Raw genomic sequence first — 12,543 nt, 5'->3', positions numbered from 1 at the left:
CGTCACCTCCTTTGCGTATGTCCTGCACACATCCCCAGCCACCATGGACAACTTAATAGCCTCTCCGGCGTCGTCGCCGGCATTACCACCGACCCTTCGCCCACCTCGTGAGACGTCATCACCGCCATCATCGCCGCTCTCCGAGTTCTCAAAGACCCCATCACCGCCTTCCTCGCCCTCCTTGCTTGCCTTGGACCCGTCTAAGCGGTATCCGTCGCCCTGCGCAACATCACAGTCGGGCGGTGCGTCTCCTCGCAAAATGGACCGCGATGCCGATGCCGATGCCGACGGGCCACCGCCTGCAAAGAGGCGGCGGGTGCAGCCCCCTCCGAAGCGCCCACGAATGACGCGGCATCTCGACCTCAATGATATGGCTAGCTCCGACGCTTGCGAAGAGGAACTGGGATACCTCATTCGGGCACTCCGCACAAAGAAGAAAATTGTTGTCATTGCTGGCGCTGGCATTTCCGTCTCTGCAGGAAGTATGTGGCTTGCGACCGTCCTTGTTCAGATCTATTCAGACCCCCTCCCCTTTATGCATGTTAACAAACCCTTGTACAGTCCCCGACTTCCGGTCCTCGACTGGCCTCTTCACCACCCTTCGCGGCCAGCACGGCCTCAAGGGCTCCGGCAAGCACCTCTTCGACGCCTCTGTCTACAAGCACGACTCGTCTACCTCCTCCTTCCATTCGATGGTCCGCGAATTGGCCCACATGACCGATGCGGCCGTACCAACACCTTTCCACCACATGCTTGCATCCATTGCGCACGAGGGCCGCCTCATGCGCCTCTATTCACAAAACGTCGATTGCATCGACACAAAGATGCCCCCGCTTGCCACCAACGTACCACTCAACGTCAAGGGCCCGTGGCCGACCACCGTCCAGCTGCACGGAGGCCTTGCGAAGATGGTCTGCTCAAAGTGCGGCCAGCTGGAGGACTTTGACGGCTCTCTTTTCGACGGCCCCGAAGCGCCAGCCTGCTCTCAATGCACTGTTATGGACGAGGTGCGCACAGCGGTTGCCGGCAAGCGCAGCCACGGTATTGGGCGTCTGCGCCCCCGCATTGTTCTGTACAACGAGTACAACCCCGACGAGGAGGCGATTGGCATGGTGTCGAAAGCGGATCTGCGCCGCGGCGCCGACGCTGTCATCGTGGTTGGCACGAGTCTCAAGATCCCTGGTGTGCGTCGTCTCGTCAAGGAGCTGTGCCACACGACCCGCAGCCGCCGCGACGGCTTTACAGCTTGGATCAATGTCGATCCCGAACCGCAGGGTGCCGAGTTCAAGGACTGCTGGGACCTCATCGTTCGCGGCAGCAGTGACGATGTCGCAAGCTTGACTGGACTCCCGCACTGGGATGCTCCGGATGTGGGCAGCCCGAGCAGCTGGGGCGTTACCGGCGACGAGGACCTTGGCTCGCTGAAGCTGGAGGTCGTTCTAGAGGACCGCTCGCCAGCCAAGCCCCGTGCCAGCAAGGCCGGCGAGAAGACCACCAAGAAGGAGCCGAGCAGCACCCCGCGGAAGGCTCTGCCCAAATCACCTAGCAAGGCCAAGACTCTCACCAAATCAACATCATCACCCACCGCCGCCATGCCGACGCCGATTTCGAGCCCGAAACCCGCCAGAAAGCGCCTACCCGAGGCCCGGCAGAGCAAGCTTCCGTTCCAGCAGGTCAAGAAGGGCAACAAGACCGCCCAATCAACCGCGGCGACCGAGAAGCAGAAGGACTCAAAGCCGCCCGCTGCCGTCAAGAAGGCGGCTGTGGCCTCGAAGCTACCTACGGCTGCCAAGAAAGAGCGCCATGCCCTCCCAGCCAGCAAACCGCAAGGCCGCATCGTGGTGCACGGCAAGGTCACCAAGGCCAAGAAGGAGGAGAAGGCTCCAACGAAGAGTATTGCACTCACGTTCCGCGCCACGAAGCACATTCCTGCCTCGACACCCGAGGTCAAGAAGCGGAAGCCATTGCCGTCTGGGAAATCACCAGAGGTCAATACCAGCGGCAAGCGCGCCGGCTGCAATGCGTCCGTTGTCGCGACAGATGTTTCTGGGCTCTCCGACGTGTCCGACCTCTCGTCGCCCCCCGAGAGCATCAAGCGTCAGTTGTCCGCAGACTTCTCGATGCTGCCGAGCCTGCGTGACAGCGCCGGCAGCAGCCCGCTCGCGCGCGACCGATATGTACTTGGTAAGGAGAACCGCTTTTCGGAAGACGCCATCCAGCGCGCTCTCGACAATAAGATCGACAAGATCCGGCAGCCGTCCTCCCTGTCACTCGAGCATCCCACACCACGCATTCCGCCGTCGTCGAGTAGCCGTCGTGGATCCGACGCCAAAACGATTTCGCCAGGGTCGGTCCCCCACGGCATGACAACTCTGATCGACTAAATATATCAGGCTTTGTCGACGTCCCATTTCTCAGCGTGTACTCCCGCTACACTACTGCGCGGCATGTTGCACGTTTTAGACCTTGCTGTTTTATTAACATCATTTACCGGTGCTGAGAGACGGCATTACCTTCGTATTCTTTACATATGGGATTGGCGCTTGTACATATATTCGTATCCCCTGTTCTTTGCTGTTCTGCCTACTACCAGGAGAGCCCACGAACTTTGGCATATGATTTTTTTGTTCATAGGGAAGGGGTCTGGCCCCCTTATGTATTTCGTTATTCGGGGAGTTCACTTGGCGTTGCATTTAGGACCTTACCGCGGTACCTATTCTCTCTTTTGGTTTTGTTTCTTCATGTTTTGCTACTGCATGTGGGCGCACGTAGCACAGGACAGTGCGACGGCTGCATAATACCACGTCATTTTGGTGTTCTGGACAATATTTGCATCGCAGGTGATTGTTGGACGGTCTTGGTTCATTTATATAGCGTGCATCGTTTCTCGTTCTTTGGGTTTTCCGGCCCCATGTCAATGCGCCATGATATGATCGTCATGTGTGACTACGCTTCCGTTCCCGTCCACCGCCTCCATGGCCAGCAGCTCGTTTACAAAATCCCGGAACCCGCCCTTCCGTTTCGTCCACAGTGTCCCGTCCTCCAGCACAATCGTGATGCTGTGCGCCGTTGCCGCCACGCTGTGCAGCAGCACGCCTTCTCGGCCAATGATGCTCATCATATGGGATAGGAGCACGGCCATGGGCTTGGTGCGCACGGCGCGCGACGTCCCGGGGGCGTTGGTGTGCAGGTTGTGGATGACAATGTCGACCTCCTCCCGCGGTGTCGAGCAGGGCGGCGTGGCGGTGGTGCGGCCGGCTGTGGTGCCCGTGTTGGCTGGGACGGGACCGCCAGCAGGATGAGCCGGGGCCGTGGCGACGGCAGGGTGGCGAGGGATATTGTCGCGCGGCTGCGCGATGCTCCTCACCGGCGCGCGCGATATGGTAGGAGGAGGGATCATGGAAGCGGGTACTGCGCAAGCCGGCACTTGGGTCCCCGGGGGTGTGTGCAATGCGGCGGCCGCCGCGTTCGGTGCTGCACTGCCTGCTGCAAAAGCGTGGGCTGCACGAGGAGCAGCTGGTGCGTACTCTGCAGTAGCAACTGGCGCATGGTAGGACAAGGCGGAAGGGGATCTGGCTCTACTGCGGCGACGGTCGGGCTTTTCTTGTGGTGCGGTCAGGTTGTGGACGAAAAAGGAGAAGAATCCCATGGACGTTTTCTTCGTGGACTCTTCCTCCGAGTCGACATCATCGCTGTCGTCCTTGCTGTATGTGTGCTTGCTTCGGGACCTGCTTAAGTGCCGGTCGTTATGCCACGCGTTTCTCCTGTATCCACGGCGGTCAGAGCCCGAAAGCTCGCCATGTTTCGGGGCGACAGTGCGAGGCATGGCTGCAGGTGTCTCGTAGACGATTTGGACAAGACTGTTTTCCAAGACGTGCACGGATTGTGTGAATCCACAGAATTTCGTGTCGTAATGGCAAATGCGGGACTGTAAAGACGGGAAGCCATCTTCCTAGGACGACCTTATAAACGGGACGCATCCCATTTCAAGACGTCGCCTCATTAGGGTGTATTTATGTATCTGTGTGACAGACGCCTTACAGGTGGTGTGCCTAGTTGTGACATTCAGCTACATTGGCTGCAAGAGGAAGGCTGTGTATGTCGACTGTGCCAGCCTCATTGCATTCATTGGTGCGCCGTAAAGTCGAAAGTCGATTGGATCGGCAGGGTATAAAAGCTGGATAGGTATTTGGAATTTCTTTGGCAAGCCTCCGCGGGCACATGCACCGAAAAGGCAAAGTCGAATGAAGCCATTGTACGGCAGCATCGCCGTCCGTTTGTGGCGGTGATGTCGGCCGGTTGTGTAAGTGCTCGATGCAGCCGGTGTATTTAGCGACTTTTGCTTAGCCCTAGACTCTGTCTGTTCGGCGTAGCGGCGATGGGTTAGCATGCTCTCAATTTTCACCTCCATTGAATCACAGTTTCACCGAATTTCCCTGTGTTCTCTCTTCACAGCCCATCTCCCGCGATTGGCGCAACATCCGTGCAGTGATCTCGTTTACTCGCATCCACACATGCACAATGCCCCAACCCACCGCTTGGGACGTCCAGGCCGCCATCGGCGAGCCCCGCGCCGTCATCCGCGTGCGCGGCCTGCAGGCTACCCTTGGCCCCGGCGCTGGGCAGGATGCATGGGGCCGTAACGGCCGGCCACAGCCTGCCGTGCTCTCTGCCGAGGCCGTTCTGGCGGCACCGTTCCCCGAGGCAGCCAATACCGACCAAGTAGCAGGCGATACGGTCCATTACGGCACGCTGAGCAAAGCGGTTCTCAAGAGCCTGAAGCGCTGGGACGAGGAACGGCCGCCCACCGGTCTGCTCCACGTTCTGGATGGCCTTTGGATTGACTTGACGGGCCGTATGGCCACGGGCGCAAAACCAAGCTCGCCAGACGCGCCGTCGCAGGACCCGTCGCAGAACCCGCCCCTCCTTTCTGCTTCTGTGGTGCGCAGCCTCTCGGTGACGGTGCTCCTGCCCAAGGCCACACTGGTCGGCGAGGGCGTGTCGCTGACATCCGCGGGCGTTTTGGCGCGTGCAGCCAAAGGCACAGCCCCGATCGCTTCCAACACATTGCGGCTGCACCGGCTGCGTGTGCCCACACTTGTCGGCGTGCATCCCCACGAGCGGACGGCCAAGCAGGCCGTTGTGGCCGACATTGCCCTTGACCGGTTTACCGAGTACGAGGACGTGTACACGCGGCTTGAGGCCTTTGTCGTTCAGATTCTGGAGACGTCGGAATTCGAAACGCTCGAGGCCCTGGCGACGCACATTGCACGCCTGATTCTGCTGAGATTCCGCCCAAACGGACCGTTCCCAGGGCCCGACCTGCCTCCGTGGTACGTACACGTGTCGCTGGAGAAGCCGATTGCGGTCCCGTCTGCAGATGCGCCAGTCGTCGAGGTGCGCATGGGAGCAGAGCATTTGTGAGAAAGGGGCGTTTCTCCCTCTACTTTTACTTTTTACTGTTATCCCACTAGGGGTTGTCATGCGTTGTCGTTATCCGTGTCTATCTATCGATCTGTTTTCTATGGCATGCTATGATCTATCGTTTATCCCTTGTTTGTTGGTGCATCTACTGTCCGTCCCCCTCCAGCCGTTTGCTTAGCGGCACGTCGCCGTTGGTGATGCGCGCAACAAACTCGACCGGCGGGTCAAACAGCATGACGTGAAAGTGCTCGACCAGCAGCACAGATTTGAGCGACCGCCAGTTCTTGAACCAAATTACGCTGTCCGCTGGCAGAGCTGCACGGAACGTTTGCTGGACATACGCCTCTATGGCAGCGCGCGCGTCGTCCGTCAGGTCGCCTGTTGTCGGGTCTTCTGGCAGTGGGAACTTGGTCCACACAACCAAGTGCACGATGCGCTCGTCGAGGCCATACGGCCAGTCGTTGCACAGAATTTTCACATCGCTACTGTCCGAAAAGTCGGGGATGCTGCCGTGGCCCGTTGCTGCCTCAGCGGACACCCTCGCTGCGAGCTCCTCTGTCGTCCAGTGCAGCCGCTCCCGCAGCACAAAGTGGACAGCGCTGCCGTACTTCTCCTTAAGGCCCCAGCAATACTCTAGGTACCGGCGCAGGGCAAGCGGTGTGCGTTGAAACTTCTGCAGCTGGTTGGCGGCGATCACGGCGCGCACCTCGGGCCACGACATGAGGGCAGAGTCCTCCTGGCGCGTGCTGATGATACCCCTGTCCTTGGCATTGATGTTGAGCAAGAAGTCGGGGCATGTAGCCGTGCGTTGATCGACGGGGATATTGACCTGCCAGTATGGCACGTCTTCGGACGACGGTGGGGACGTCATGCTGGGGAATATGAAGACAGAAACGTATATAAATAAGCGAAGCCCGTTGGCAATTGACAATGGCAGGCGCCTGGCGCGAGAGGCGGTCTAGTTCGCCCGTGACAAGGTGAACGTGTTCGCAGGAGGTGATTCTAGGCGACGGGCGATTTCGGCTGACGTGAAAAAACCGCACTGCCGACCTGTCAAATCACGTGTGGAGGCCCGACCGTCACAGACCGTCCACCACGACACGAGAATGCTCAATTAGGCCGACAAGTTCATCCGCGACTTGACCATCCGCCGCTCCGGTATACTTCTTTGCGCTGGGTTGCTGCGAGCAAAGTATCCGGGTTGCAATTGGTTCATGGGCTTAAGAGCTGGGTCGCCCCCGGTTATGTTGGTGTTGCTATTTTATTTTGTGTAATTCCCTGTTTTTCTGCTTCTGTGTCTTCACGGCTTACGGAGTATTTTGTGCTCTTCCGCATTTGTTGCTTCCCGAAAAATGTTGCGGAAGGTACAGCCCGAGAATGCAACGGAGCGAGGCGGCCCTCCCCGCCAAAAGAGGAATTGCCTATTTCGGAAGGACCGGCGCAACTCCAGCCCAGGGCCCAAACGTCACCCCATCATGGGAGGGTTTGAATATACAGACATCCGCTCCAGACGCCAAAGCTCGCCGAACAAATTACGCTACCAAAGATTTGGGTAGAGAGAACCGCACCAGGTCGCCGGGTTACGGGCCTCTGTATCACGGGCCCACGAACCGTCTCGCCGAAATAGCGGCGAATAGGTTCGTGTCAAATATACAGCAGTGGTCAATCTTGTTCATGCCGCACAGTAGCTACAAGCTTCGTGTTGCCACTCCGTCGCCATTTGCGGTAGCATTATGCAAGAGATCACCGTGATTGTTTTTCTGATCAGCAATGCCGTCTTCGTCATCGCAGCTTTATTGTACCTCAAGGTCCCCTGCCTAAATATATTAATTCTACTTGAGCGGAACATGGACAAGCGTGTATACCCCTTTTCCTCGTGATTATTGCAAAGGGCTGGATCTCACTTACACCGCAAACGAAAAGGTTTTGGTGAAGATCCGCAGGCTTGGACCGCAATTCGGTCTGTAATTGAGATGACGCGAATAGATATCCCTCACCCTCATTTATAGAAACATGTCCGTTCCGTCATAACGTACTCTCTGCAAATTGCCAAGACGGCGGCTTCCGACCAGGATAATATCACGAGGTCCACGCTAGCTTGAGTCGATGCGAGTCGATGCCAACAGGAGTTCATGGGATACCATTCCGCAGTTCAATTCGGTCTTGGGGTTACGGAAGGAGTCAACCGTGCACGTTGTGTGCAAGTTGGAAAACGCAAAAGGTTAGAAGGATGCCATGCTCGAAGCAAGATGCATCGAGAACAACTCGAAAAGTATTAAAGACAAGTCCTGTCTGCTGCCTCTGCAGTTGAACAAGTCTCGTCTCCATCCTCTGCATCATCTTCTCCCTTTCCTCATACTTGTCCATCCAATCCCATTGCTCTCTGCCCACCTTTACATCTCAGGCGTCCTCTTCCCTCCACAATGTTCCGCTCGTTCGCAGCCGTGGTCTTTGCGACCGCCGTCTACGGCCAGCAGGTTGGCACCCTGACGGCTGAGAAACACCCTTCCATGGCCATCCAGTCCTGCACCGCCTCGGGCTGCACCAAGGAGGACACCACCGTCGTCCTCGATGCCAACTGGCGCTGGACCCACGTAACCTCCGGCTACACCAACTGCTACGACGGCAACACGTGGAACGCCACCGCCTGTCCAGACGGCAAGACCTGCGCGGCAAACTGTGCCATTGATGGCGCCGACTACGAGAAGACGTACGGCATCTCGACGCCCAGCGATGGTGCGCTGAAGCTGCAGTTTGTGACCAAGAACGAGAACGGCGCCAACGTTGGCTCGCGCGTCTACCTGACGGCCGGCGGCGACGGCAGCAAGTACCGCATGTTCAACCTGCTCAACAAGGAGTTTACCTTTGACGTCGACGTCAGCAACCTTCCCTGTGGCCTCAACGGTGCCGTGTACTTTAGCGAGATGCTCGAGGACGGCGGCCTCAGTGCCTACCCGGGCAATAAGGCCGGCGCCCAGTACGGCACGGGCTACTGCGACTCGCAATGCCCTCGTGACATAAAGTTCATCAATGGTGCGTAACGGTGTTTTTTTTTGAAGCTTTTTAGGTGTCGTGATGGTCATATCACGATGGCTGGTCCGTACCTTCCTATTTCGACCGGTACCGGCCCATTTCGGCCCGTACCGTCCCGTACGGTTGACCACACATGTTTTATTTACTATTTGCTATCATGATCACTAACTTTTATTTAGGAGAGGTAATGTTTTTATTGTTTTATTGTTTTATTTTCTTTGCTTCTTCCGCGCCCATGACATACTAACTTCCCTAGGCCAACGTCGAAGGCTGGACCGGCAGTGCTACTGATGGCAACTCGGGCTCCGGCTCGTACGGCTCGTGCTGTGCCGAGATGGACATCTGGGAGGCCAACCTGGACGCCACAGCTTACACACCACACCCGTGCAAGGTGTCGACCCAGACACGCTGCGAGAACGAGCAAGACTGTGGCGCTGGCGACGCCAACCGCCACTCGGGCCTGTGCGATCCCGACGGCTGCGACTTCAACTCGTTCCGTATGGGCAACAAGGAGTTTTATGGCACCGGCAAGACGGTCGATTCCAGCAAGGCCTTTACGATCGTCACGCAGTTTGTCACGGACGACGGCACGGACACGGGCACGCTCTCTCGAATCAACCGTTTCTATGTACAGGACGGCAAAGTGATCCCCAACAGCGACGCAGCCGTGACTGGTGTCGATCCCGTCAACTACATTTCGGAGGATTTCTGCAAACAGCAGAAGACGGCCTTTGGCGACGACAACTACTTTGCCACAGTCGGCGGCCTCGCCGGCATGGGCAAGTCGCTGCAGAACATGGTCCTCGTTCTGAGCGTGTGGGACGACCACGCGGTCTCCATGAACTGGCTCGACAGCAACTTCCCGACGACTTCGCCCGCTACTGACCCGGGTGTTGCCCGCGGGCGCTGCGACCCGGCTGCTGGCGACCCCAAGACCGTCGAGAGCGCCCATCCTGATGCCTCAGTCATTTACTCGAACATTAAGGTATGTTGACTGTCCACTCATGTCGTAATAGTACAGCATATTGTGAAGTGTCAGTCCGCTAACAAGCAAACGACAGATCGGTTCGCTCAACTCGACCTTCACTTCCAGCTAAATGTGTTCTCAAACGAGAAGCTGTAAACCAAAGGCGATGTACAACGTTTCATGACTTTCATATGAAGGATGGAGGATTGCATATAAATCATAGAAGCATGTATTTGAACGAGTGGTCTGGGTCTGGGTAGTAAGGTGAAATATCAGAACAATATATTGATGTCACAAATGAGTGTCAAGGGCACATATTTTCTTAGCCATATGTTAAAGAGCGAGAGAGGACTACGTAGCCGATCGAAAAGGTAGGCGACTGTAAAGGAGAGGACTTTGCCGGGCAGGCGAAAACAAACAAATGAATAAAGAAAAGGAAAGCAAAACCATCCTCAATAGATTTGGCAGTCATAATCTCGGAACTGTCTGCAGTTCGATATATGTCCGCAACCCTTCCATCTCCACCAATTAACAGCTCGCAGTCAGGTAAACGCCCGCCAGAGGGCTCTTATGCTCTGCAAACTCCACACCAGCCGATGTTCCCGTCCACGAGGCAATGCTAAAGACAAAGGCAAGATTGCTGTCGCAGCTCTCCGAGTTGATTGACACCGTTGTGCCGGCAGCCGCGGACACGGTCCCGAACGGGCCCTGGCTGGGCCCCAGCTGGGTGGGGAAACTGTTGAAGGTGAACCCGTTGGGGTATGCAATGGCACTCGGGTTGTTGCGCAGCACTGTGGTGACGTTGAGCATGGGCGTAGGACCGGCCACACCGCCAACAGACGACGTAATGGGGTAGCCCGCCGGGAAGGTGAGGGCGAGCTCACAGCCGAAGGAGCCGGAGGGGATGCCCTGGAAGCCGACAAGCTGGTAGATGCGGTCCGAGGGAGAGCCGGTGATGACCGTCTGGCTGACATGGAAGTCGCCACTGGTGGCGGCCGTGTTGGCGCCGACGGTGTTGGGCGACGCTTCTGACAGCTGCTGAAGGATGGTCGGATAGTATGTGGTGCCGCAGAGCGGAGCAGTATCTGCCGGCGTGGGCACGGCGGCCACTAGGCCGGCGAAGAGGCTGACGACGACGAGGGAAGCGAATGACTTCATGTTGGTAACGACGGTGGTTTGTTGAAGGTAGCGGGTAATTGACTAAGCCGGCTTGGTATAAGCGAGTGGTGATGTATATCAGAGTGAAATAAAGGCTGAGGTAGATTGGAAATTGAGATGGAGTGAGGCTGAGATGTGGATGGGGGCCATGATTTTGAGATGTGAAGGACGGGAGACGACACCATATTTTATAGTTGTGTGTTTGACTGACGTCGCCTTTTTGAGTTCTATGAGTTGAAATCAGGTTGGCAACAAAATCACAGAGTTGAGACACAGAGAAGGCCAAAAGCCTCGACAATAGAGCCCCTGGTTGCTCTTTACCAAACATGCGCCGTATACAAGAACACAGAGTGTCCGGGACATCCATCACACCGATCGGCCAACACGAGATGCGCACCTGCAGTTTGGCTCGGCAACCACCAGAAAGCCTATAAGCCGTGTGTTGTGTCGGATGGCAAACTATCTTGCGTGCCCAAGCCGTGTCTGCCTTGGGATCGGCGCCTCGGGTCCTGGTTTTCGTCGAGTAAGATGGAACCAGTATCCAGTTGAAAAACAGGCAAGGTGGACAAGAGTCAGAAGTCAGAAATCATCACGAGGTGCCCCAAGATATGACGGTCATACCTTCACGATAATTCATCGTCGTTTGTCCTTCCCCGCCGCCGAACATGGCAAAGAGGCCGATGCCGTCATAACGACCGAGATGGGTGGGAAAAGAACAAAGGAGCGTACCACAGAGGTTGTTTTCTTTCATATTTTGATGTCTTTCTTCAGATTGGCAGGCTTGAAAGATCGGCAGACCCTGGTTGACGGACGGCAGAACACGAAGTGCCAAGCACTCTGTGAGCAATACGAAAAAAACGAAACCACGACTTGAGAGGTCTTTTAATTCTCGACCCTTGAAAAATAAAGGCGGTGTGAGAGTCGCAGGTCAAAGCTTCGTGGTGAGAAATCAAAACCATAGAGCATGATGGTACATGGAAGTTCAAGAAATGAAAAAGGCAATCGAATATCAATAATTAAAGATGTCGCTATGCCCAGTCACAAGGTCCCCAATATAGACAAGGCTGTCTGAAAACGAGAGGGCCATGTCGGGTCATAAGCTGCACCACACCAATATGTAAGAGAAAATAAGAAGACATGCCACATTACACAAAGCTTGGCTATCTGTTTGTTTGTCTTGTCCGCTCGTCTTGCTTGCCTGCTTAACTGCGTACCGGCATGATGCATGGGTGCATGGTGCTAGGTTAGGCGACTCGACACGTTTGCGGTACTTGAATGTACGTCGGACCCATTGCTAAGGCCTTCCAGGGATGGGCAACATACCGACCAATCGGATTGGGTCGTGTTTTAGATGCATTTGTGAGCTGGGGTAAGCTGGCGTTATGCTTCCGCATATCTCGCATTTCTCGCCAGTGAACATTCGTATCAACCCCTCCTTCTCGTCAGCCAAGGGACAAGATCAAGGTCCAGCTTGCCAGCTGGACAGCCGTAACAGGTCATGATGCGCAAGACTGTTACTTTAAATAGAATTTCAACAGTTCGGCGAGGGGAGGTGTAGAAGTGCAAACAAGCAGCGTTGTAGCGTTCGAACGCTGTCCATGTTGTGCTGTTGTCCGAGAAAGGTTGTGAGCCCAATATGACGACATACAGAAAATTAGCTCAAAGCCCTTCACAGATGCCGGGACATTGTTTCTAAAAAACACAGTCGCCGGCATTGTCGTCTCGAAGCTGGAAAGCTGCTAACAGTACCTTCCAGGCAATTTCACGCTGGGCGTTGCCAGTGGACAATAGGTACACACGTCTCCAAGTGTAAGACGTTACTTTGAAACCCGGCGCGTGTCACACGGCGGTCGTCTCTCTCCAAGCAAGCTTTTTTCGTGATTCTTTTGTGATTTTTTTGTGAAGCCGGGACAATGTGACGTTGCACTGTCCAGGTAGGGCTGTGGGCCAAAGTCCTACAC

The 12,543-nt window shown here is 56.0% G+C and overlaps 6 protein-coding genes across 6 annotated transcripts; 3 read left to right on the top strand and 3 right to left on the bottom strand.

Annotated features, from left to right (window-relative positions):
* Positions 1–43: 43 nt before the first annotated feature.
* SPSK_05983 (uncharacterized protein) lies at positions 44–2,384 on the top strand (the record flags this gene model as incomplete). Its single annotated transcript, XM_016732691.1, has 2 exons — positions 44–482; positions 562–2,384. 2 exons carry the CDS (start codon positions 44–46, stop codon positions 2,382–2,384), a joined length of 2,262 nt encoding a protein of 753 aa, XP_016592606.1.
* Positions 2,385–2,914: 530 nt separating this feature from the next.
* On the bottom strand, positions 2,915–3,826 carry SPSK_06506 (uncharacterized protein; the record flags this gene model as incomplete). Its single annotated transcript, XM_016733211.1, has 1 exon — positions 2,915–3,826. The coding sequence occupies one exon, from the start codon at positions 3,824–3,826 to the stop codon at positions 2,915–2,917; it is 912 nt and encodes a 303-aa protein (XP_016592605.1).
* Positions 3,827–4,521: 695 nt separating this feature from the next.
* Positions 4,522–5,424, top strand: SPSK_06514 (serine/threonineeeee-protein kinase psk1; the record flags this gene model as incomplete). Its single annotated transcript, XM_016733218.1, has 1 exon — positions 4,522–5,424. One exon carries the CDS (start codon positions 4,522–4,524, stop codon positions 5,422–5,424), a length of 903 nt encoding a protein of 300 aa, XP_016592604.1.
* Positions 5,425–5,569: 145 nt separating this feature from the next.
* Positions 5,570–6,295, bottom strand: SPSK_06593 (uncharacterized protein; the record flags this gene model as incomplete). The annotated part of the gene is made up of 1 exon (XM_016733295.1): positions 5,570–6,295. One exon carries the CDS (start codon positions 6,293–6,295, stop codon positions 5,570–5,572), a length of 726 nt encoding a protein of 241 aa, XP_016592603.1.
* A 1,552-nt stretch (positions 6,296–7,847) lies between these two features.
* Positions 7,848–9,580, top strand: SPSK_06159 (uncharacterized protein; the record flags this gene model as incomplete). The annotated part of the gene is made up of 4 exons (XM_016732866.1): positions 7,848–8,457; positions 8,492–8,574; positions 8,714–9,442; positions 9,479–9,580. 4 exons carry the CDS (start codon positions 7,848–7,850, stop codon positions 9,578–9,580), a joined length of 1,524 nt encoding a protein of 507 aa, XP_016592602.1.
* A 372-nt stretch (positions 9,581–9,952) lies between these two features.
* On the bottom strand, positions 9,953–10,582 carry SPSK_06635 (uncharacterized protein; the record flags this gene model as incomplete). The annotated part of the gene is made up of 1 exon (XM_016733336.1): positions 9,953–10,582. The coding sequence occupies one exon, from the start codon at positions 10,580–10,582 to the stop codon at positions 9,953–9,955; it is 630 nt and encodes a 209-aa protein (XP_016592601.1).
* Positions 10,583–12,543: the final 1,961 nt, after the last annotated feature.

Source organism: Sporothrix schenckii, assembly GCF_000961545.1.
Source record: "Sporothrix schenckii 1099-18 chromosome Unknown Cont38, whole genome shotgun sequence".
NCBI classification, from domain to species: domain Eukaryota; kingdom Fungi; phylum Ascomycota; class Sordariomycetes; order Ophiostomatales; family Ophiostomataceae; genus Sporothrix; species Sporothrix schenckii.
Note: the sequence above shows the minus strand (reverse complement) of the source record. Positions and strands in the feature narration are given on the sequence as shown.